This window comes from Pseudopodoces humilis, chromosome 1 (genome assembly GCF_049639895.1).
Source record: "Pseudopodoces humilis isolate 2021_Gansu_Grassland_sample_001 chromosome 1, ASM4963989v1, whole genome shotgun sequence".
NCBI lineage: Eukaryota > Metazoa > Chordata > Aves > Passeriformes > Paridae > Pseudopodoces > Pseudopodoces humilis.
Genome location: NC_142200.1, coordinates 7,576,159 through 7,599,799, shown reverse-complemented (window position 1 = coordinate 7,599,799; position 23,641 = coordinate 7,576,159). Strand labels below are relative to the sequence as shown.

At 41.9% G+C, this 23,641-nt stretch overlaps 1 protein-coding gene across 2 annotated transcripts in view; it reads left to right on the top strand.

Annotated features, from left to right (window-relative positions):
• The window catches only part of CCN4 (cellular communication network factor 4), a 33,774-nt gene extending 16,395 nt beyond the window's left edge, over positions 1–17,379 (top strand). The window contains exons 2-5 of one of the 2 annotated variants that reach the window (XM_005516897.2): positions 9,826–10,105; positions 13,770–14,027; positions 15,954–16,147; positions 17,009–17,379. In XM_005516897.2, coding sequence (XP_005516954.2) covers positions 9,826–10,105; positions 13,770–14,027; positions 15,954–16,147; positions 17,009–17,308 — 1,032 coding nt within the window. In that variant the 3' untranslated portion in view covers positions 17,309–17,379. Of the gene's footprint in view, positions 1–9,825; positions 10,106–13,769; positions 14,028–15,953; positions 16,148–17,008 lie in introns of those variants that run through there. The other variant, XM_088057972.1, reaches the window with a different exon arrangement.
• The last annotated feature ends 6,262 nt before the right edge of the window (positions 17,380–23,641 follow it).

Sequence of the window (23,641 nt, the reverse complement as noted above, 5' to 3'; positions counted from 1 at the left end):
ATGTCTCTGCTCCACATGTTGAGCTAGTAAATTTCTTCAGATAGGCTGGGCTTGTTCCAGGGATTTAGGCAGATAAGCTCAGCAAAGCTTGGGAAAAGCAGGCCTCTAGCTAATCACTGTGCTCCTGATAAATGATCTTACCATAAAATTGGCAAGGTTGTTTGTGCTGATCTCAGTTTAACTTCTAATATGAGCTTACAGCAATTCATCATTTCCCTAGCTCATGGACCACCCTGTGTCTGGCTTGCTGCCTACCTGCTGTGCACGGGCCCAGGCTCCCTTCCCACCACTGTCTTCTGTACCTTTGATCTCATGTAGTGCTTGCAGCTACATTCATACTGAATTTACTGGTTTTATTTAAAAGCCTATTTTTGCATGTGTGTTGTTGTTTTGTAGATTTTTTTCTTTTCAAGTCAGAAGAGAAGATACTCAGAAGGCTTGTGTTAGCATTCTGCTGCTTGCTCCTCTTTTTAGGCATCAGGTGTCACTGCTGCAAAGGACTTCGGATTTCCTTCGGAGAACCTTTTCTGCACATTCTAAAGCACAGTGACAAAATACATAATTAAATCTGTTGGGGGGATTTTAAGAGGTAGTTGTTTGACATTGGTAATCTGTGATATGGCTAACAGCTTGATACCAGCTTTAGAAAAGAAAACCGATTAGGAAGACAATGTCTCCCCAGGGAATTCTCTACTTCAGTTCCTTGAGGATATGATTTAAAGCAGTATCTGCTCTGTGCTGTGTGTTGTTTTATATTTTTCTTCAGATCCCTGAACTGAAGACTGTTTAGATGTGTGTCTGAGTGAATAATTTCACACAAAGTATAGAGAAATGTCATGGGAACACTGGAATTTGGAAAGAGGCAGAAGGGACTTACATGGTGTCCCACCCTTCAAAGAAAGGGGAGCACCCAAGATTCTTGGGTGTTCATGCTGGAAAACAATGACAAAAGTCAAAGGGTCCATGAAAATTGTCAAAGTTTTGTTGGTAAATTACTCACTTTGCATGGAATTGGTATAAGTTAGTCCATGTTCTCCTAGGGTAAGCACATGGCAGTGGGGTTTGGGTGGAGAGATAGGGTGATAGAGAAAAGAGAGAGATTGCATTAAAGGGGAGAGAGAGAAAAAGGAAGAGAGGAGGGAAGAGAGACATCACCAATCCTGGTGATCCATCTGATAGGCTGTCCAGGTTCCCAGGGGCACACACACCAGGGCTTCATGGGGATACTATTTTCTTGATAAATCTTCCCTGCCCTGGAGATAAGTTTCTCATTTTCTATGGAAATTATTTAGCATGCACAGACAGTCTGTTCTTGACTTTCCTGGAAGTGGGTCAGAGGGTTTGGGGGTATTTAGTGGTCTTGATTCACCCTACAGTCCATGCCTGTTCCTCAGCCTCCTCCCTGCCCCTGTGCTGTACTGCATTGTGTTAACCTCCAGGAACCAAAACAAGGACATTTATCCCAGAAATACACTTTCTCTACCTGCCTATGGTACATAGGCCATGGTGCTGTTTCTGTCCTGCTGTCAGTGTGATCAGATGCCCCCAGAGGGTGATGGGGGAAGAGGTAGAAGGTGTTCAGTTCCCCTTTTCCTCTTTGTGACAACCTGGGCACTCCAGTTACTTCATGTTTATGGTTTGTCCCTAACCCTGCCTTAACCATGTCATATATATGACTTTAACTCAGAGGGGGTTTTGTGGATTGTCTTCTGTGTAAATCTCTTTTTCCTCTGCACCCTCAGTGTGATGTCAACACTCATTCAGTTCCCAGATATCTTAGCACTGCCATGGTCCTGTTTTCAGGGATTTCCAGATGCCTGGTGCTTTGTCAGAACATCATTCAAACCTCTTGCAGTCTGGATGCATCTTTAAGTCATGTTTACCTTCTTTAATTTAAGTACTATTCCATTTGATCTTTGGAATTTAATCTGTTTTTTTCTCAGAGGAACTCATGGTGGGGGATATCTGCTGAATTTTCACAATACAGATGTGAAAGTATCACCAGCTGAGCTGAGCTGTGGTGGAGACCAAGGTGCAAGTCTTGTCCTTGCAAGCACAACACGGCAATCATGTGGATGGAGTTTGCCATTGCTAGTACTTAGAATTGCACTCTTGCCATTATTCTTTTCCCCTGCTTGGTGTAAGATAAAATCTGATGATACTCCTCTCCCACTCCATGTTTCTCTGCTTCCCTGGTTTGGTTTTCTAGAAAGAGCCACAGACACTAGTTAAAGTCTGGGTGAACATTTGGATTCCATGATTCTGTGAAGAGAAGCTGCTTTTCTCACAGAATTATGGCCAGATGACACCCAGATCAGGGGACCATGCACTGTGCTTTGGATGCCTTTGCTTCAAATGTACAACTGCTGCTTCACTGACCCTTTTGCACACACAGAACCAGCTCACTGCAGATGCTACAAGAGACTTTTGCCATGATTTTGCCTGGCAGAGGGTGAGATAACACATACCACTTCAAGATGGATCATAATGTTCTGCAATCAGACTCTGAATTAGTTTCAGGTCCTCCTCAAGTATGTAGAAGTCTGGCATCTTCTATTTGCCCTAGGGATGATGCTGACCTATATCTTCAGTCTGTATTTTCTGTCTAGCAGATCTCATAACATACTATGAGCCACTGTTACCAAAATATGCCACACTTGGCCCAAAGTATCTGTTTGTGATGGGAATATCTGGAAATGCTGCTGTTTATTCAGACAAGTTGTAGGCTCCATCTGTTTTTTACTTAACCACAGGGATGTAGCTGTGCAAAGGCTGCTCATCTTTCATTGAGAGTCTTGAGGTGGCTTTGATATAATGATACAACACTGTATTAAATGGCAGCTATGCTTTTTGGATGAAGCCATGCGCACCGTGTGTTCCAAAGGGGCCATTAAAGTAGCAGTAGCAGCAGATTCTTTTTCCTTCTGTTATCTTGAAATCTTCTAGCTACAAAACCAGATTTATGGTATGTTTCCTGTTATCAAAGAAAATAATAATAATCTGTCAAATAGCTTTTGTTTGGGTGGGCTTATGATAGGAGATGGGGTGGGTCCTGAAAAATAGAATTGTTTTGTCTGCATTATGTGCACCATTTAACAAATAGATCAGTTTTTATTCCCTGAGCCATAAGCAGACTTTAGGAGGCAGAAGGCAGAAATGAATTGGGGAAGGTGCCTTGCAGGTGGTTTGGGTTTGAAGGTGTTTTTCACATGTGGATTTGGCAAGGTGTGCATGCACAGGCTGCCAGGAATGCCTGTGGAGGTCTGAGTGCATCACCTGAGGATGGGGAATCCAGAGCCTGCCTGGACAGCCTGTCCTGCTGCTGCACTGCTCTGCTAGTAAAGAAGCTGTGTTCAGAATCTCCCCAGCTTTATTTTGTGGCTTCTCCCCATTGTTTTACCCTCTGCTACCACTGGGCAGAGTGGACTGAGAGCAGCCCAGCTCCCTCAGTGTCTTCTCCTTTTGGTTTCTGACCATCTTGGTTGCCATGCTCTAGACTGAAAATTCCCAGATACACCATTTGAAGTGAGGGTTCAAGACAGTAGTCCAGGAAATTAATTGATCTACTGATATCTCCCAAGACCAGATTCTTTTCCATATTGCATCTAAATAAACTTATTAGCATAACAATTGCAAAATGAGACCACTTAATATGAATTTCAAGGAAGAAGAAACTTTGATAGCTGGAAAATAAAGTGACCAACTCAAAAATTCAGAGCTAGAGAGAAATAGTTGTGGAAACTTGATACGGAGGGAAAATTGCTATTTAAGGGAATTAGGGATGCATGACTTCATATGTTAATTAGCAGCTCCAGAGAAGAGCAGATATTAGGCAAAGCAAATTGTTTCAGATTAGAGAATTTAAATAACATTGAGATTTAAAAATGAAAAGTTGTTTTAAGTCAAAATTCTCTGCATTGGAATATAAACAGAAAATTCAGGATACTTGAAAATGCATATTTATATTTTTATTTAAAAAAAAATATGAAAACTAAGATAGTTTTGAAGAACTTAACAAAATCTTCACTGTTCTTGCCATGGGGAAAAAAACACCACAACCAAGCAAACAAATAAATGGAGATTTTTAATTTTTCTTTACTTTTTAGGCACAGCATGAAAGAATGTCCCCAAGAGAGAAAGAAATGTATCTTCCTTTTGATTTCAAAGTTATGACTGAAAAGGAGATAAGCAAATGCAGAGCAAGGCCACTTGTAAAGTAAAACCTCTGCAAGAGCAGACTGCTCTTGTCTGGCAGCTGGAACTGATACTGGTTTTGCTACCCAGCTTTTGGCTGATTCAGCCATATCTTGTACTTTACAGCTTTAGGATGGTTTCAGACTCTCATCTTGGATGGACTACATGCATTTTCCCTTTCCTAAAACTGAAGTCTGTCTGCTTGTACCTTCTGGAGACATTTCTCATTGGTGCTCCACATGTTCCCTGTTATTTTTCAGACTCAGTTCAAGCTTGTTTCATGGGATGAGCTCATTGTAGCACAAGATATTAAAATGCTCATAAGGCACAGAAATTGTGCTGTTTAATATCTCTATTTGTGGAGTCAGTGGTGACAGTGTCAATTTGTTAATGATGCCCAAACACTTTTAGGTCCTCCTGTTCTAAGTAAGTGCTTCTACTGGGGCAACAGCTATAAAACATCAGGTTGCTTTCCAACAGAGAAGTTTTCCCTCTGAATACTCCATGGAAAAATATTAAGAAAATGGGAGGTCACACTGAGTTTGCCAGTATAAGCAATTTTTTGGCAAAGAGATGAATGTATGTAATCTTTACTCTGTAGTTGTCTAAACTGAGTTAGAAAAGACTATTCCAAACATCTGTCCACATTCTTCCCACAGATACATTTCCCAAAATAAAGTTATGGGAAGCTTTTCGCTCATCATTCATGGATCCACAGACATATAATGGTTGCTCACTGGAGATATTTTATTTTCTTAAGCTATTGAATGTTTTGCTTCATGAAGAATGTTCCTTTCTGCTCAACCTACCATGCACAGCAAGAATAAGTCCAGCTGGCACCTGATATCTTTAAAACTATCTTTTCTGGATTCAGAGTCTGTTATTTCACAATTTGTCCAGGAGATTTCATGTCTGGGATCAATTTTAATAAGATATCTAGAACCTTATGCATGGGGAAGCTGACCCCTGCATAATCATATTTTACTCTGACCATTAAATTACGTGTCCTGCAGAATCTGATTTATATCTCTGTCCTGATGCTACTTGTCCCTAGCATTAGCTTGTGACAGTTTATGAGCATTCATGGGGGCTTAGGGATTTGTTGCAAGAGTTTAGCAGCGAGGAAGTCCTGATGGTACTGTGATTACTGCTGATCTCCCTGTAAGAACTGGCTCTCTGTTAACCCATCTGTTTTGGGTACAATAATAATGCAAATATTCAGAAATATTCAGCACAGAAGTTTTAGCTGAACAAAATCAAGACCAAACTTCTACCCTAAGGGCCTGACTTAAGCCCACTGATGTAAGCCAGGTCCTGTTTTACATTGCCATCTCTCTGACAAGCATTATGAGTTTTTAACTTCTGTCAGTTCTGGGATGAAGCTAAGCAATCTCTATGCTTGCCCAGAAATACAGCTGAGGGATGGAAGGGTATGTGGCTTTATTTAATAGATTCTATATATTCCATTTAGTCTTTTCATTTTTTTACTTATTTATTGAGCTGCAGATGCTGTGTTCCCCTGGGAATGTGCTACATCAGGTCAGTGTTAGAAACTCTGGGAATGGGCATGAGTCTCCTGGGATGCATTTAAAATAATTTTGGGAAATGGGAATACTTAGGTCGGTTACTGGAACTGGAATTGACTCTACAGGCATTTCTGCTTGTGCTGTCTCAGTAGTTCAGCCAGCAGGTGGAACCAGGGGAAAGCAGATGTCTTTATGTACAAATGCTCAGCCCTTTCCGAGGAGATGCGTCCCAAAGTGTCTGAATAAAATTGTGGTTTTAACTTCAGTGCTCTTGTTTAGAACAGTCAAACTCCAAATCTGGAGTTACATCTAAACAGAGACAGGATGACGTTGTCAGACCTTGTAGTACAGAAAATGTTTTAATAAAATTTCCTCACTAATAATTTTCACTTGTGAATATGTCAGAGAACAGGATAATCCAGATCACATCCTATCCCTCCATCAACAACATCTGGCATTTGCTCAGAAGGGCAGTATCAGAAATGTAGGTTAAAAATATTTCTTTAATGTATTCTACTGTGAGAAATTAAATATAGTCCACCCAACAACATGTATCCTGCGAGACACAGCTTGGGCAGCTCTGACTGAAATAAAAATGTTTTCCTTTGAGACTAAATTACCACCAAGGAGAAAACAGTGTAAGCTGATAAAGTACTAAGGTTTCTGCTACTATGGAACCACTTCTCCAGCTCTCTTGGCAGCCAGAGGAATCCAATTTAAAAGTCATCCTGTTTGAACATTTCCCATCAATAAACCGGAAAGGAAAAACAGGGGTAGCTTCACCCAACCTTCACCCAACTGAAGAGAAAAATACTTGAAAGAAAAAGGGTTTAAGAGTAAGATCTTGCAGCACTGAAACAATAAAATCAATACATATGAATATATTTTTAAGTGTCTGTAAAAGCCGGAAGTAAAGGAGTATATTGTGATATTTTGCTGCTCTAATGCAAAGGTAGAGGCTTCTCATGTATTATGTAAAAGTGCTGCACTAAATCTGCCTAACATGTAGTTTGGGCTATATACACTGATTTCAACACCAGAGCTTGGTTCTTCCAGTTTTCAAAACTAAAACATATTTACAATTGTAGTATTTTTCAACAGATGGAAAATATATGTTTCCAGTAGGAAGAATGTGCTGCTAAAAGGCTGCTATCCATTTTGTATCTTGAAACTTTGTAGTAAAACTCCTGGCTATTAAAAATACTGAGCTTGTGGTTATGGCAGACAGTGGGTAATTTTTTTTATTTTCTCCTTCTCTACTCTTGAATGTGAAGACAGAAATTAGCTGGAAATTGTTGCTAGCAATCTGCTCTGCAAATGCAAAAATAAAGTAATTTTGGAGCTTGCCAAGCTTAAATCAGGAGTGACTTTAATAGAGAGTTATCAGGCATAGCAGGGTGAGAAAACCTTCATCTTGTTTTAATGAGAATAGGCTTGTCTCTCCAACAGCAGAAAAATTAGAACTCATGAATAATTTTGGTCTAATATTTTCTCCTTGGCATCCAAGGTAGCAAATCTGCAGACTCTGAGATCCCAGAACAATTAAATGAAACAGGTTAATTACCAGTACTTGGGAAAATTAATTTCCTAACAGACATATTCTTTTAACTTTCTGACATTTTTAAGTAAGCTTGTCAAATCCCCACTACTGTGACTTTTGGTGTTCATTTTCTCTTTGCTCTTGTTTCAGATTTCTTACAAAATCATTGTCCTGCTATGCATTATATTGACCCTAAATACATGATTCCTGAAACCTTAAACTACATGGGCAGATTTTTTGTTTGTTTGGTGTTTTTTTCTAGTGAAGGATGGCCATTAGGGAATGCTCTTACAGTGCGATTTCCTGTTCATAGCACTTATGGAAAGCATTAGTCATGATGATTTAACCAACATACTCATTAAATGGAAGGGTTTATTTTCTAAAATTTTCTGGGTCATTGAAGTAGTAGGGCTGAATGACTTTTCCAAAGAGACTTAAGTATTCCAGTGATGACAGCTGACCTTGGAAATGGGAAATCAAATAATTTTATTAATCTACAGAATGTTTTTTCCCATAGTGAAAGTCTGAGGGACTTAGGAAGGGAGAGGAGGAGAGCCTGCAAGGTTGTACAGGTTGTGCACTTTTAAAGACTCCAGTGGACAACAGTTTCCAAAGTCTGGGTTTTGCTTAGCTGGTGATGGAGCCTAGGACATGATGCCAGCTCCATCACTCTATGCCTTCCCTGTTTGTAAAACCCAGGAGTGATAGTGCTTCAATGCCTGTCCACACCGGTTATCTGAAGGTGCTCATGTAGCCCACACTGTGTTCATCCAATGGACTCAGCCACACCACTGGAAAATTCAGCCAGCCACAAAAGTTCCTCAGTGTAAGGACACTGGAAAGGCCTCCCTGGCCAGCTCAGGTGTCAGGCCTAGAGGAAGGGCTGTTGAATAACTCAAAACTCCTGTTTATCACAAGCCACCAAATGTCTCCCAGCTATTCTGTGCTTTACAGGAATTTAGCCTCAGCCCTTCACATATTAACTAAGCCCACAGGAGTATGAGGGCTCCTCTTTGCTACGTGTGCTGGCTCACAGACGCTTTCATAGCTGCACAGGGAGAAGCTGTTTGCTTGCTCATGCTGACAATAGGAACAAGGGACAGTAGAGGGATTTACTTACAGGGCTGGGCTGTGGCAATGAGCTCTTTAAATAGCTGTGTGACTTTTGTCTGTGTATCTGGATCTGATTATTAAGCACTTTTTAAAATGATCAGCAGCAAAGTAAATAGGTTTATTGCACTCGAGGAGGCCTCTCTTCTCAAGTGGCAGATTATTGCACCTACTCAAATGATTGTGAGTGGAATGAAAAATCCTAAGATTAAAAGGCCAGGGCTTTTCATCGATCTGAATGCTCCTCTTTTAACAACTCTGACAGCATCAAGAAGCCTTAAAGTGGGAGTAAATTATATTGGTATGTTTTAGTTTAAACAGGAGTTTAAAGGTGTTTTAAAGCCAACTTTAATGCCAACTGTTTGTAAAGGGGGCGTTAATGGAATTGGGAATTATGCCCAGAGCAAACACATTGTCTATTTGGCAGTGATTAGCAATGTGTTCACAATTTAGTATTCTAAATATAGGATAACCAGTTACCAAGATATTTAAATAACCCTTCAGATGCAGCAGTAGCAAGCTTAGAAATGAATAAAATAAAATATGAATAAAATAAAATATAAAAATGAATAATAAAATCTGAGCCTGCTAACAAAGAAACTGTAAAAGACAGTAAGGGTCTTTGCAGAGATATCCTGACAGATAGCTCACCAGCTGTGGGGTCCTAATTCTTTTCCCACAAACTCTTGGGTGAGGCATTTACTTCATGGAGAGTTTTTGGAAAACCTTTTGTTTGAGATATCTCAAACTGCAAAGAGGACAAAACACTGGGGATATAAAGTACAGTACAGGGAAGGCAGCAATGGATGGAATTGCCTTAGCAGTTTCTAGAGTCTGACTTTCCTTGTTTGAAGTTTTTAGGGTTACATACTTATTTTTTGCAGAACTAGAAAGGGTTTCTAGACCAAGTGTGCCCAAGTAGTGCTGTGTTCCTTCTGCTGTTGACACCATGTGAATAACTCCATTTGTTTCTGTGCCCAAGATACTGTGCCCTGCTTGACCCCCATATATAGCACAGGTTTTCATTTTTTTTTTTAGAAAAATGAAACCTTTGCTTTGTCACTTGCCTGATTTTCACCCTTCTTTCACCACAAGCATGGCTGATGCTGTTAAATGTCATCCAGAGCTTGTTGTCTAGGGTTTTGAGAAAGCACTGAGCCTCTACCTTCTGTGGGTTTTGATATGAACTGTGGCATCCCAGTACTCCAATATCTCAGTAACAGTGACTTGGAATCGCATCACTCTGTTACATGAAATCTCTTTTCTACCTTGACTAACCTTGATCAAGTTTTTTATCTGATTATCAAATTTTGAACTGACTTGCAGGCCGGTTTCTTGAAGATTTTTTCTTTGCTCATTAGACCTGAGGGGATTTTAACTGAGGACTAAGCAGCACAGGGTTTGCAGCCCCCATTTCTCTGTAACACTCCCCAAGCTGTGTTTCTTTGTTTGCAGGCCACTGCCCAGACTTCCCTCACCATGACCAGCACTGTCCCAGCCACGACAGAGACCTACACACGCACTCAGTACTGCAAGTGGCCCTGCCAGTGCCCCAAGTCCCCACCGCGGTGCGCGGCCGGCGTCAGCCTGGTGACAGATGGCTGTGACTGCTGCAAGACGTGTGCCAGGCAGCGGGGAGAGAGCTGCACGGAGGCTGACACCTGTGACTTCCACAGGGGCCTGTACTGTGACTACAGCGGAGACAGACCTAGGTACGAAATAGGAGTATGTGCACGTAAGTGATGTACATATATTTTTGACTAAGATATACGCTGGCAGCTCCCGTCAGTCTGAGCAGGGGTTGAGATTTATCTCATTTTAGATACCTGGCTGCACTCTCATCAGCTGCTCCGTGCATCATCTTCCATTCCCTCGTAGCTGTCTTTGTTCTCAGGGCAGTTGGCTGGATGAGAAATGACATCTGAATTCTTGCCCTTTGATTTGGCTGCAGCCAAGAGCAAAGACCAACCAGAACTTAATTTTGTCTCCATATGTGTAAATAGATTATTCTGTACTACTTATAACAGGAAGAGGTGCTGTAGTGGGTTGGGGATGAAGGAAACATGGTCAGGCAGCCAGATTTAAAGACAAGCTTTATGGGCCCCTACATGAAAACCATAACATTAAGGGGACCATTTTGGCTAATTCCCTACAGCAAATAACTTGGAAGGGCAGCACATGGTCTGTAGGATGTCTGATCCCTGTCAAGATGGTCAGGAATTAATCATCTCCGATGAGAACTTGTCAGTTACAAACTGAGGTTTAAACCTTAACTTTACAAAGGTTAAAGTCACATTACTGTCATGAGACAGAAGAATTTCTTGGTTCCATGACACTGGAATGTGTTTCAAGAAGTGCAAAAAGAAGTTAGCTAGTGTTCTATGTATTAAGAGTGCATTAACTTGTTCTGAGTTACAGAACATGAAGGGGAATCTGATGCTCTCATAAAACTCAGAAATTATTGAAAATCATTACTCTGGGAATGATTAAAAGCAAAAAAGATCATGAGCACAATCACACAGATTGCTGATCTGAAAGGCTGCTTTTTAGTATGTTATTAGAACATATGGTCATGGCTGTGGGTTCATAAACGAGAAAAAAACATTTAAATCCAGGGTTTCTGGGCTGGAACATAAAAACAGATGATCTGAGAGAAAATGTAAAGGTAAAAGGAAATCTGGAGGAGAGCTGACTGTGAGATGGACTGATAGCACAACCGATCCACAGAAGAGGAAAAAAGCTCACAACCTTCAATAAACTTAGAATATGAGCAGAGGTTACCCAAGGGACCGGTCTGAGGAGTTAAGAAGTTCAGAATAAGATGGCAGATTCTCACAGAAGTGGTACTAGGCATTGCTCTTACTCAGCAGAAGGGTGGGAAGTCTAGTAAGAAATGACCTTGTCTTTGCACTGGCTCAGACACAAAAAAAAAAAAAAAAGAAAAAAAGAAAGCAAGTATGCAAAAAGTGCAGTCTAACCAGATTCTTGTAGGATACAGGCAAAATAACAACAAGAGAAGTTACGTGCTAGGAGCTGTAAGCTTAAACAGTGATTTTCAAGATTAGAAAAGATTACGGTTAAGAAAAGAGGATATGAGATCATTGAAATGCATTGTCTGGAGTGTGTGTAGAACATTCATGAGAGGTCTGCAAGGGCAGGTTAGGCAAACATTGTCAAGAATGACAGCGCTACAGCTGGCCCTGTGCTGGGAGAGGAAAACAGGCTGGATGTTGTCTCAAAGCTATCAGCCTTCCTAGGCCTCTTTAGAGGCCTTCATGTTGCTTTGCATTTGTTCATTTATTTAAATGATTGTTTTCTTAGTTGGATATCTTTTGGTTTTTGCAGTCCTCCCACACATCACAGCAGCACAGTGCTGAGGGAAGACTGACCCCCAGCTTTTCCAGGGAGGTCTGCAGGGATTCCCAGTCTGTGCTTTCACTTCCCTACTACCATGACAATGCACCCTCTGTTATGTGACATTTATGGTTGTTTGGTGAGGGACATTATGGAGTGCACAGCTGAAGGGAACAAGAAGAAGGCAGATTGTCTCTGACTGACAGAGAACCCTGTGGCTTTTCCTTTGTTTTCAGCACCCAGGTAGAGGTACAGGACAGGGTCTACTGATGTGTTCTTTTTGTACCCTGGGCCATATAAAGGCTGCATCACCCCACTCTGAGCCCACCAGCTTCTGTCCTGACCTGGTGACAGGAAGCTCCTGTGAGTCCCGTGCTGGGTGCTGGGGAGTGACTGCTGTCAGGAATTGGCTTTGCATATGGATGTTTTCAGCTAGATCTAGAGAATCCACAGTGCAAAGGCCTACAGAAACAATATCATCATGGCAACTGAAGACCCTGAAAGAGTTAGGAGTATGTGTTGGGAAAGGAAGTGGGGTCAAACTGGGGGAAATTCAGGCTGTATCTGGACTGCCATGCTGAGGTGTGCCCCAGGATCTAACTCCACAGACATCAAATGGGAACCTGCTGGGAGTCACTGCCGCTCTCCTTTTGTTGTTGGCTTTACTCTGCAGCAAAGCAGAGGCAGCAGGGTGCTGAGCACAGGCCCAGGGGGTGAGGCAGGTGTTGTGCATGTGGGGCTGGGAATAGGGATGTGCCTCCAAATCACTTTATTTTAATGCAGACTCAGGGAGGTTCTTTATAAAGGTGTTCGACAGCTCCTTTGTCTGTGTTTGGGGATGTTCCCATGGAGGACCTCTTGGTTTATGAGACCTGCAGGAGACTAAGGTAACATAATCCAGGAGGAATATGCTTGTAGGAAAACACCAGAAGATACAGCATTTTTTTGAATTGTCATAATCTGTGTGCATACCTAGAAGTCTCTGAATTCTCAGGCCCAGCTCCGGTACTGAGTGATTGCCTTTTCAGCACAAAGGCTTAAGCATTACAGAAATTGGAGCTGAGCATGGACTGGAGATCTAGATCTGTGCTTGAAATTCCAACAGCTCTCATTTTTGTGCAGAAGATGGGATTTGTGCTTGATGTTTTCATTCAGCTGGTTCAAAAATAAGAAGACATTGCAGAATTTTAATCCAGCATTTCAATTTGTGTTTTCCTGAAGCAGCTCCATTTCTGACCAGACTCAAAACATAAGCAACCCAACCAGTGCGTGTGCAGTGCCTCCATGTGACCAAACAAGAAACTAAAGTTTGAATTTTCCACTGGAAGCCACTGCTTCCAAATAACTGTCTATAATGTGAAACAAACAAACAAAAAATGCTGCTCTGTGATTACTGTTCATGGACAATCAAAAGGCTTGACTTTTTAAAGTGATTTTAGATAAAAAATATGCATCAAATATTTATTTTTGTGGTTTTATAACGTGTATTTAATTTTCCAAGAAAACTGCTCTGTGATAAACTGGGTAAGATCCAGTTTCCTAAACCGAGGAATCCAGTGCAATTTAGGTGCTCCTTTTGCTACCTTGTTTGTCCTCTCCTTTTGTTTCAGACATACACAAGTGCTGAGAACAGCTGTGTCATGTGTGCAACTCCATGAAGTCCCCTCATATGTCTCTGAAAACCTAAAATTTACTAAATATCTTTTTTAATTACTTTGATTTCTCCCCCTGTGAGTAATTCCTACCACCATGCTATGAAATGTTTTCATTTTAATTAAGTAAGAATTTGTGAACAAAACTTGTTTTATATTCTAACTTATTTTTTCATTGAAGCATTAAAAGGTTCTCTTTTTTTGCTGTGATTTAGAATGGAAAGTTTCCTAGATGGTGTGACTACACTTGGCTCAGCATCAGGCTGAACATGCCGCTCCACAGCACTGCCAGCCCAGAGATCAGCTTGGTGAAGGAACACATCAGAGCTGTTTGTTGCCAGCATTATTTTAATGGTGCTCTGTGTGTTTTTCTCTCTTTCTCTTTCTTTTCAGAGATTGTTGGTGTAGGATGTGTCCTCAATGGTGTCAGGTATAAGAACGGGGAGACATTTCAGCCCAACTGCAAATACAACTGCACGTGCATTAATGGGGCTGTGGGCTGTGTTCCCATGTGCATAAACTCACGTCCTCCACTTGTCTGGTGCCCAAACCCAAAGCTGATTAAGATGGCAGGGAAGTGCTGCGAGCAGTGGGTTTGTGATGACTCCAGGAAAATCAGGAAGACATCTCCGCGTCACATCTCCTCCGCAGGTATGGCGGGAATGAGGCAGGTCTCTCCTTTGCCATCTGGCAGAGCCTACAGGAAAAGTAGCAGCTTGTACTGCCAGACCTGGAAGGTGTCTGACCTTTGTGAGAGAGGCAGAGGCTCCCACACAGCTCATGTTGAAGAACAGGACAGGCAAACACCAGTGGAACTCATTGGCAGCAGTATGGATCTGGATGCCTCATCCCTGGATGTGTTCAAGGCCAGTCTGGAGGGGCCCTGAACAACCTGATCTAGTGGGTGCTATCCCTGCCCATGGCAGGGGAGTTTGACTGAGATGATCTTAATAGGTCCTTTCCAACCCAAGCCATGCCACAATTCTGTGAATATGATATTCATCAAACATGCTTGTGCAACCATCCTGGAATTCTGTGTGACAAAGCCCCATTTCAAGAACACATCTGCTGGAACTTTGAAGATGTCCAAAGTCCTTTTTAATTCTTCATTTTTATTTTTTTTCCCTCAGTCTGGACCCTCTGGGAAAGAGAATGGATTCAGTTTAATTTGGGACCGAGGCTTTCTGTCCAGTTTATATTGCTATTGTAGTACAATTTTAAAGCCCCTATATCTTAAGAGTTTCAAATTTACACAACATCTTGAAGGCAGTTATTGTGTAGAAATTCCACTGTGAGTTGGGCTAAGTTGTCTTTGTGGTAGTACAACTTTTCATCAGTTCTGAACTGATGGCATCATTAAATGTTCTGTCCTCACACTCACATTTATAGTAACAATCCCATAGCCCACTGCACAGAGACGGTATCATTTGCCTCAAACATGATACCAAACGATTAAGATGGACTCAACTTGCCATATGTCTTAAATTTATTGTCAAAATGCCATGTGACACACTGTAGTGACATTAACCACATTAGCTCCATGTGGCTAATGTGAGACCATCTCACAAAAGCAGAGCTCAAGGAGGGATAGGATTGTTGTAAACAAATATTTTGGCTCCTTGGTGGTAAGAGTTTTTTCCCAAACCTCAGTCTGTACTTTTGTTGCACAAAACAAAGCCTTGGTCTTCATTTGTGAGTTTAAACCACCAAGTGTTTAACCCCACTTCTCTGTCCCTGATAGTTCTGAAATCCAGGGTGGGTTCAAATTCAAAACATCTATTACCAAACTGGCCTTATGTCCACATGGCCTGTGTCCCAAAACGGAAAAAACACAGCTTTGCTTTCTTGACTTTTCTCCTGTAAGAAGAAGTCTTATAGAAGTCAGACTAGCATTTATTACAATAAATAGAATAGTTAATATAATAATAACACTGAGCAAGCTCAATGCAGCAGTTTCTATCAGAGTTTTGCCTGTGGACTGTCCTGTGAGCTGTAAAGCAGTGGGGTCTTTGGCTGAGGCTGGGACAGAACCATAACTGGGGTTGTTGGCTGCTTTCAGAACAGAGCCCACCCTTTCTTCAAATGGCTGCTGAGCTCTCTGAGAGCTATTGAAGCTGTTCTTCCTCCCAGTGAAAGGCTGTGGCTGCTTCCCAAGGCCTCTGCCATCCAGCAGAGTCTGTTGACCACTTTCTGCTACAGGGAACCAATTGAATGGGCTCAGAAATAAACCTCCATGGTGAGATCTCATCCCCTTTCTCCTCCCCCTGGCTCAGGCTTCTGTAATTGTTTATATTGTGGCAGCACCTGGGGGTCCCAGACAAGGACCCCCTTGTATGAGGCTGTGAAGGGGAATAAAGGAATGAGCCCTGGCCCCGAGCACTCACAGCGATGGAGAGTCTGACACAAGTAGGTCAGCACAAAGGGGGTGGGATGAGGGAGTTCACAGGAATGCTGAGCCACTTCGCTGTGGTTTAATTATTTGGGTTAGTGGCCTGAATGTGCAATGAGCTGGGGAGAGGGTGTTTAATATGTAAAGCTGCCCAGGCTGAATAATGTGGGGTTAATCTGTGTCCGCAGCATACGAGGGAGAGGATGAAGCCTGGCAGAAGAACTGCATTGTGCACACCTCGCCCTGGAGTCCCTGCTCAAAGACCTGTGGGCTGGGCATCTCCACCAGGATTTCCAACGACAACGACCAGTGCCGGCTCCTGAAGGAAAGCCGCCTGTGCAACATGAGGCCCTGTGAGGTGGATATAACCCAGCACATCAAGGTGGGAACTGTTTCATTGTACATTCTTTTAGCTGGACTCTGAGTCAGCTTTTGTTTGGCAGCATTTGGGCCTCATGAGGCTGCACTTGTACATGGACTTACTGTGCTGCAGAGGGTTCCAAAATGTGTCCTGCCTGTGCCGGTATGGAAACCTTTCCCTGAGAGTTTTAGCTCCAGCCAAAAGGTCCTTGCAAGGAAAGCCAAGCCAAGCCTGCTGTGCTCGATGCTGGCTCGGACAGCCCTGGACTCAGCTGGCAGAAAAGCAGTGCTGCATGTCTGGTCATGGCTATGAAATCTATTATACAAGTATCCTATTGCAGCTTTTGGGTTCATATGTGCAAACATGAAAATCTTTCACACCACCTAGGTCAGGGCCGTAAAAGTCTTCCTAACAGCTACAAATCCCTTTAAACACAGGAATCATAGGATAGAATATAATAGAATAATAGAATCCTTAAAGTTGGAAAGGATGTCCAAGACCAGTAAGACCAACCTTTGACTGATACAACCATGCTTGGTAAACCACACTGCAAAGTGCCACATCTACTTGGTTTTTGAATACTTCCAGAGATGGTGACTCCATCACTTCCCTGGGTAGCTTTTTCAAATACTTAACTGCTCTTTCAGAGAAGCAATTTTTCCTGATATCTAACCTGAACCTCTCATGGCACAATTTGAAGCCATTTCTCTTTGTCCTAAACTGTTTATCTGGTAGAAGGGGCTGAGCCCCTGTACCCTCGATCTCCCCTTCCTTGCCACATCCTCCTTTCAGGTAGTTGTAAAGAGCAAGGTGGGTTTTATGTTCTACCTGTATCAGCACTGAATATTAACCTCTTTGTTTTTATTTTCTTCTCTGATTTAGCCTGGGAAGAAATGCTTGGCTGTCTACAGGGCGAATGAACCCATGAACTACACCATCTCTGGATGTGTGAGCAAAAGTCCATACAGGCCCAAATACTGTGGTGTCTGCACAGACAACAGGTGCTGCACACCCTACAAGTCCAAGACTATTGAAGTGAGGTTTCAGTGCCCAGATGAAACTGAGTTTTCCTGGAAAATTTTGTGGATCAATGCTTGTTTTTGCAATCTGAACTGCAGGAACCCAAATGACATCTTTGCTGACTTGGCTCATTACTATGATTACTCTGAAATCGCTAATTAAATTGGCTGAATGCTGGAATTGTCCCTTTGCTCTGATTTTACAGAGGTTTTAAAATAAAAGGAGAATCTTCATCCACTGCCAATGTGCAATTTGTTTTTTTCCCGAGTTAGGATGTTGATGCCTTGAGAGGCTACCTGGAACAGAGGCTAGACAGTGTAAAAGAAATAAAATAGGTATTTATTAAAATGGCCTTCAAGGGCTACACCTTGGGCAGTACAAGAGTCTGAATGAGGCTACACCCAAGATGGACGATGGTCACACGTTTTCACACTTTTATAAGTTTTGGTCCATTTCCATATTGGGGTTAATTGTCCAATTACAGCTTCAGATTATGAAGTCCCATCCTTCCACATTCCTCTCCTCAATTCACTATTTATACTTTTTTGGGCCTGAAACTGCAATGGTGTTCTTGGTTCTCGGGCTGGAAAAGAATTGTTCTGTCTAACTAAACTGTGAAGAGAACTTGTTAACACTTTATATGAAGTTCAGAGTTATATACTAATGCAGTACAGAGTCTGGAAAATATGAAAACTACGACTTAAGGCATCAATACTAAATCTTTTTGTTTTGCCACAATGTTTTTGAAGAGGCCTTGAACAAACAAGATTTTTAACTCTAATAGATCTTCATCGACTAAGAGTAGACAGAAGCTCCTTTATGGACTGGAGCTAGGACTTAAATGACAGTTCTATTGGCACTGTCATTTACTAGGCCAGCAGTTTAATTGCCCATAGGAAAGAACATAACACTAGTATGACAGCAAAAGTATGGTTGTCATTAGCTTAGACATGAGATTCAGACATCCTTATTGTCATTTCTTGAATGCTATTGTCTAAGCTGGAAAACTGACATTTATGTTTTATATTTAATGTTAGACACCATTATTTGATGGTCTGACCTTTGCAGCTAAAGTCTAGCATCTGTCACACTGAGATCAGTCCTAGAATCACCCCTCTGTTATTCTCAGTCAGATCATATTCCATGGTGAATTTCATGGGAAAGGCCATGAGAGAAGAGTTTTTCTCCTGAAATCTCTGTGTGATGTTTCTGTCTCTCACTGCAATAGGTTGGGTCCAAGAACTTCTGAGTCCTGCTCTCCTTGGACTCATCTCAATATGTTGAAGTATCATGTGCCAGGAACATTTTCATAGCTCTCTACCTTCTCTGATCTGACTGAATCCAAAACAGCTACCCCAGAGCTCATTTTCAGGATAGTCATCTAACCCGCAGGTGATGTATTGCTCCTAGGCTATCTCTGCAGATGAAATGTAGGGAGCCAGGTAAGAAGTGAAGGACAAGACCTCAGGCATCCATTTATTCTGATAGAAATAGAAATCGTGTGGCCTGTGCTTGGGGACCACCACCACCTCCTGCTCCCCATGGAGCACACAGGTGCCTCTTCCCACTGCCACTTTGCCAGTAACACAAATCATTGTTTTACATGACTGGGGTAGAGGAAAGGAGATGTCTTATATGAGAAAACAAGCATTAGACTTCACATCAGCTCTGAGAATGTGTGGATGCAGAAGGAGAAGCAACCCTTGGTGTAGTTTCTGGTGTATTAATTCCAGCTGGGCTGATGCTTAGAGTAAACATCAATGTAAACTTTTTCTACAAACTTTTTCTACAGAAGTGGTTTCACATTAAGAGGTCAGCTAAGAGAACAAAAAAACCCTTATCATTACCTTTCCAGGTGAAAATTTATTGTCACTGAAGGATGTTGAAGTTAGTTTTTTCTCCAATAAATTATTAGTACAGCAGCTATTCCCCATGACATGTTTGCTGTTGTTTCACTTGGGAGAGCAACCTTGTGCTTCTGCATGAGCAAGAGAGCTGTAGTATCCACTTCAAAAATCCCTGGTGGCACAGTAGAACTGCTGAGTGACACATGATGTGTAGATCTGATCAGTACAGGGCTGAACTTGGGATGATGCAGTTGTTTATTTTGCTTTACTTTCAGCTGGAAAATTGTCTGTCTTCATCTTGAAAATGCAGTAGAAGCTTGATTAGTTTCTGGGAGACTCAAATTTTTCTGGCTGTGATGAATTAAGAGTTCTTGTGAGTGGGCTGAAAATAATGTCATGCCTATGTAAAAACAATTAGGAAAAATGCTGTATATCTTTAAAAGCTGTTAACATCAATAACATTTTATTTTGTATACAAGGGTTTGGCCCATATATTCTTTATAGACCTAGGTCATGCCTGAATTTAAAGTTTTATTCCTTTTTTGAAACTTCCATGAAATCTCTAGTGGCAGAAAGGAAGGGTGACCCCTGCCCACATATTCTGATGCTGGTACAAAGCCCCTCTTCTCTTTGTTTCTCTAGTGATGAGAAACCTGAGGCCACCAGCATTTTGCAAGATTCAGTTTCATTACTGTCTTGGCCTGGATGATGTGGCAGCAGAGGTGATACCTGACCTATGTGCTTCCAGTCAAACGAGACCTCAGCACTTGCAAGACTGAGAATGTTGCAGTTCAGGATCCATTCCTTGGCAAAAAAGTTCCATGTGAACATAAGAAAAAGAGGCTGTGGCCAAGAATTTAACAATGTTTTGCAAAAGGGAAAATGGTTTGTATTAAGAAGTTATAAGGAAAACATACTAGGACCTCTTTCTCAATCAGGTCCCCTAAATATGACTTGGAATCCTGTGTTCTAATTCACGACCATCTTAAAATGCCATATATATATATATATGTGTGTGTGTGTATAAACATGTATGCATATGCAGATATAAAATAAATATATATATATATACATTTATATGTAGATGTGTACACACCTATAAAATATTATGTGCAGGCATCTATATTATATATAATGTTATATATAAAACCATATGGAAACATGCCCATGAATATATATATGTGTATATTCACATATATATTTTCCTATGGTGCATAAAAGCAGTGCATGTGTAATATGTGCTTTTAAGTACAGACAGTCATTCTTACATGTATACAGAAGGAAGCAAGAAAACAGGAGCAGATCATGTATAAAAAACTGTGTCCCTTAACTGGCTCGCTCTGCTTTGCAATTAGTTAATTCTGTAACCACAGCAATCAAATGCTGCAGGGGCTGTAACACAAGGCTTTCACTGAGATATAAAAGAAGCTGTTGAAAGCTAATGCATGACCAGCAGCTCCAGTGCGTGCCAGTTTTTAGTGAAGTGAAAGCCTGGAAACCACAGATCTTGCCCAACACACCCAAGATGTTTCTGTCTCTAGCCTGGTTTCCTAAGGAAACGGGGTGTATGCAGCCATACTGCTCATTTGTTTGTCTGTCAGGCAGTCCCTTTGTGGGAAATGTCAAACAAAGCAGGCAGAAGTGTAAAGATCCCAGAAGCACTGCAATTCCTGCAATAAAACATAAAAACAAGAGCAGGGCAGGGAAGAGGCCGACCACATTGTCCCTGTCCAGCCCATGCACACCTGCCAGGCAGTCACTGCACCCAACACGGCTGCAGTGTGGCCCAACCACTCCAGCAGCAACATAAAGGGGTTTTAAACAGATTTGCCAGCTGGAAACGAGTAGCCATGGAGGAGACAGAGCTGAAGGAATCACATATGGGGAATAGTGGTTATTACACTGCTGTAAAGGAGTTTTGTGGGGACACTGGACACAAATCTGTAAGAAACCAAGTGCTGTTAGCTCTAATATTCTACCTGTGCCACTGGTTGTTTGTCCAGTGGCTCTGAATGGGGAAGAGCCAATTAACTTGATCTGCAGTGTGTGGTGCATTTGAGATCCTTTGTTTTAATGGATGTTTACAAGCAGATTAGCCCTAGGACTAAGGCAACAGTCCAAATTTAGATTCAGTTCCCTGGTTCCCTCTGCGACTGGGCAAATCATGCATCTTTTACAAAAGTACTTCTGTGGTTATTGTTTTAATTAATTGAAGATCTAGATCCCCAAAGGCTTTCATGGCTCCAGCCCTTTGCTTCTCTTTTCCTCAGGATTTCAGAGCCAAAACAACAAGACCCTACCGTTCATTGCCTCTGCTGAGAGTAAAACCTCCTCCAGCAGGGACTGATGCTCATTGTACATTTGTGCAATGGGCCCAGGTCTCTGCTGGGACCTGAAAGTGATGCCACCATCCAAGGAAGAACAATTACAGCATTGAGGAGATACCAGGATCAGGCCCCACTGCTGCAGTGGGCAAGTGAAAGGCTAAGGAAAGGGTGGGAATGACAATTCTGCAGTCCACCTAAGCCAGGACAGTTTGACACATATTCTGTGGAGGCCTTTGAGCCTATTAGGGGAACTTCTGGAGGGATGCCCGGGAAGAATCTGTCACAGGCTTCAAGAAAGCCTGACTGCTTGGGATGAGACAAAAAGGCTTCTCCATTGTGCTATGCAACACTAGGTTAGTCTACCTCAGTTTCTATAGGTCACTGTCCTTTGCCTTACCCCTGTGCCACCTCTGTGACCCCAAACCATTGGCTCCTGACCCCATACTTAAGCTGAGACAATGCAGGAAATCCTTGCCTTTTGTCACTGGACCCCTTTGGTGGGAGTTTGCAATAAACCTCACTGGAATACTACACAGGAGACCCTTCCTGTCTTTCCTTCCTGACCTATCCTGGTGTGTGTGAGTTTTGGATCAGTGACTGTCTGTGCCCATCGGAGCAGCTTCCCCCAGGGACGCTTTGGAGTGGTAATAGCAACACTATCCATTTTCCATGCTGCTACACTATTCAGCTCATGGCAATCATCCTGCGGGTCCTGTAGGCTGGGTCAAGGGTGGAGGCTGGGATTCTGGAGCTCTGGTCATGCTGGTATGATCAGCAAGCCTCCAGCTACCTCCAGCAACCATAGCCATCAGCCTTCTGTGGAGACTTCACCAGAGACAGGACAGTAGCTCTAGCCTCCTTGTTTGGGAGCCCCAGAAAACAGGTTCTCTACTCACCAAAGAAGCAGGCATGAAGCTTATTAAAATGCCTTTCCACGGAGGGTTGGCTAGAATTTAAAACACCATTTTGGTGTGAATGCCACTGGAAAGAGGGTGTAGCACAGTTGCCATGTTTTTGATTTGTTCACTAGGGTTGTGCTCTGTATATGTAATATTCCAGGAAAACCACAACATTTAGAAAGACTGTGTCATTCTTTTGTCCCAGCTTTCTTGAAGGAAATTTGAAACAAACAGTTTATTAAACTGATAGAGACAGTGCATCACTATCTAGAGGCACATCTCCATACATTTACCTTCTCAGATTGTGACTTTCCAGTTTTAACATTTCTATAGAATTATTTCTGTAAGATTCATATACCGAAATATATGAAAAATTAATGGGAAAACAAGATTGGTTTGGCAGTCTGAGTTACTCCAACTATATAACACATTACTTGTTTGTAAAGTGTCATGGTGAGGTTTTTTAGGATGGCACGTTGCTGCTGTGGTTCAAAGATATTAAATAAGTGGCAAATGGTTAATGAATCTGTGCCTGACACCTTGTTTAGAAGTTTAGGCAAGCAAATTAAGGTGAAAGATATCTGTGACTGACATTTCTGGTCTTCTTGCCTGGCCAATGTCCAAGTGGGCTTTTGCAATCTGTGACAAAGCTGTGAACTGGACACACAAAAGCAAAGAGCTTGTACTGTAATGTGGTGAAAAAGGATGGTCTGGGAGCAATTCCTTCATGTTGAATCTCTTGGCAGATTGGAAAAGTCAATTGTTTCCCAGCTTACATTTCTTTGCTGGTCTGTTTCTGGCTCAACATTCGGGGTTTTTTTCTGCAACACTCTTATTGGACTTGGTACAGAGGTCTAGAGTCTTTGAGCAAGGTGGAGTGAATTACTCAACTTGCCTAAGCATGTCTTCATTTTAGGCTTTCTTGAGAAGCTGCAGGAGTAACCTGTTTGCAATAGCCATACATACTGAAATTGTTCAAACAAGGTTATTAATGACATGGGGAAAAACATTTGAATTAAAGAATCACTGTTTTATATCCCTTCATTTACATACCCCCAAGAGCTAACCCCAGTAAGGATTCTACTGTTTAATTCTAGAAAAAAATACCTGTAGTGTTTTCCCACAAATCAAGCTTGCCTTCCAGCCTGAAGTATGTTACTTGCCTTGATAGGAACTTAAACACTTGAGTAGCCTCCTGTCCTGGACTGAGATGATTTGGTTGAGCTTGCTTATGGCAAGAAAACAGCTTCTCCTTGTTCTCCCCAACCTTCTTCTCCAGTGTGCCTTTCTTTTTTCTTTTTTATTCTCCCCAGGAAGGACAGTTTTTAAGCATTTTCCAGCCAACTGTGCCTCTGGCAATAGCTTTCAACAAAGGTACCAGATTTTCCTGCTGTCTCTACAGGCACCAGAAATCCCATCCGG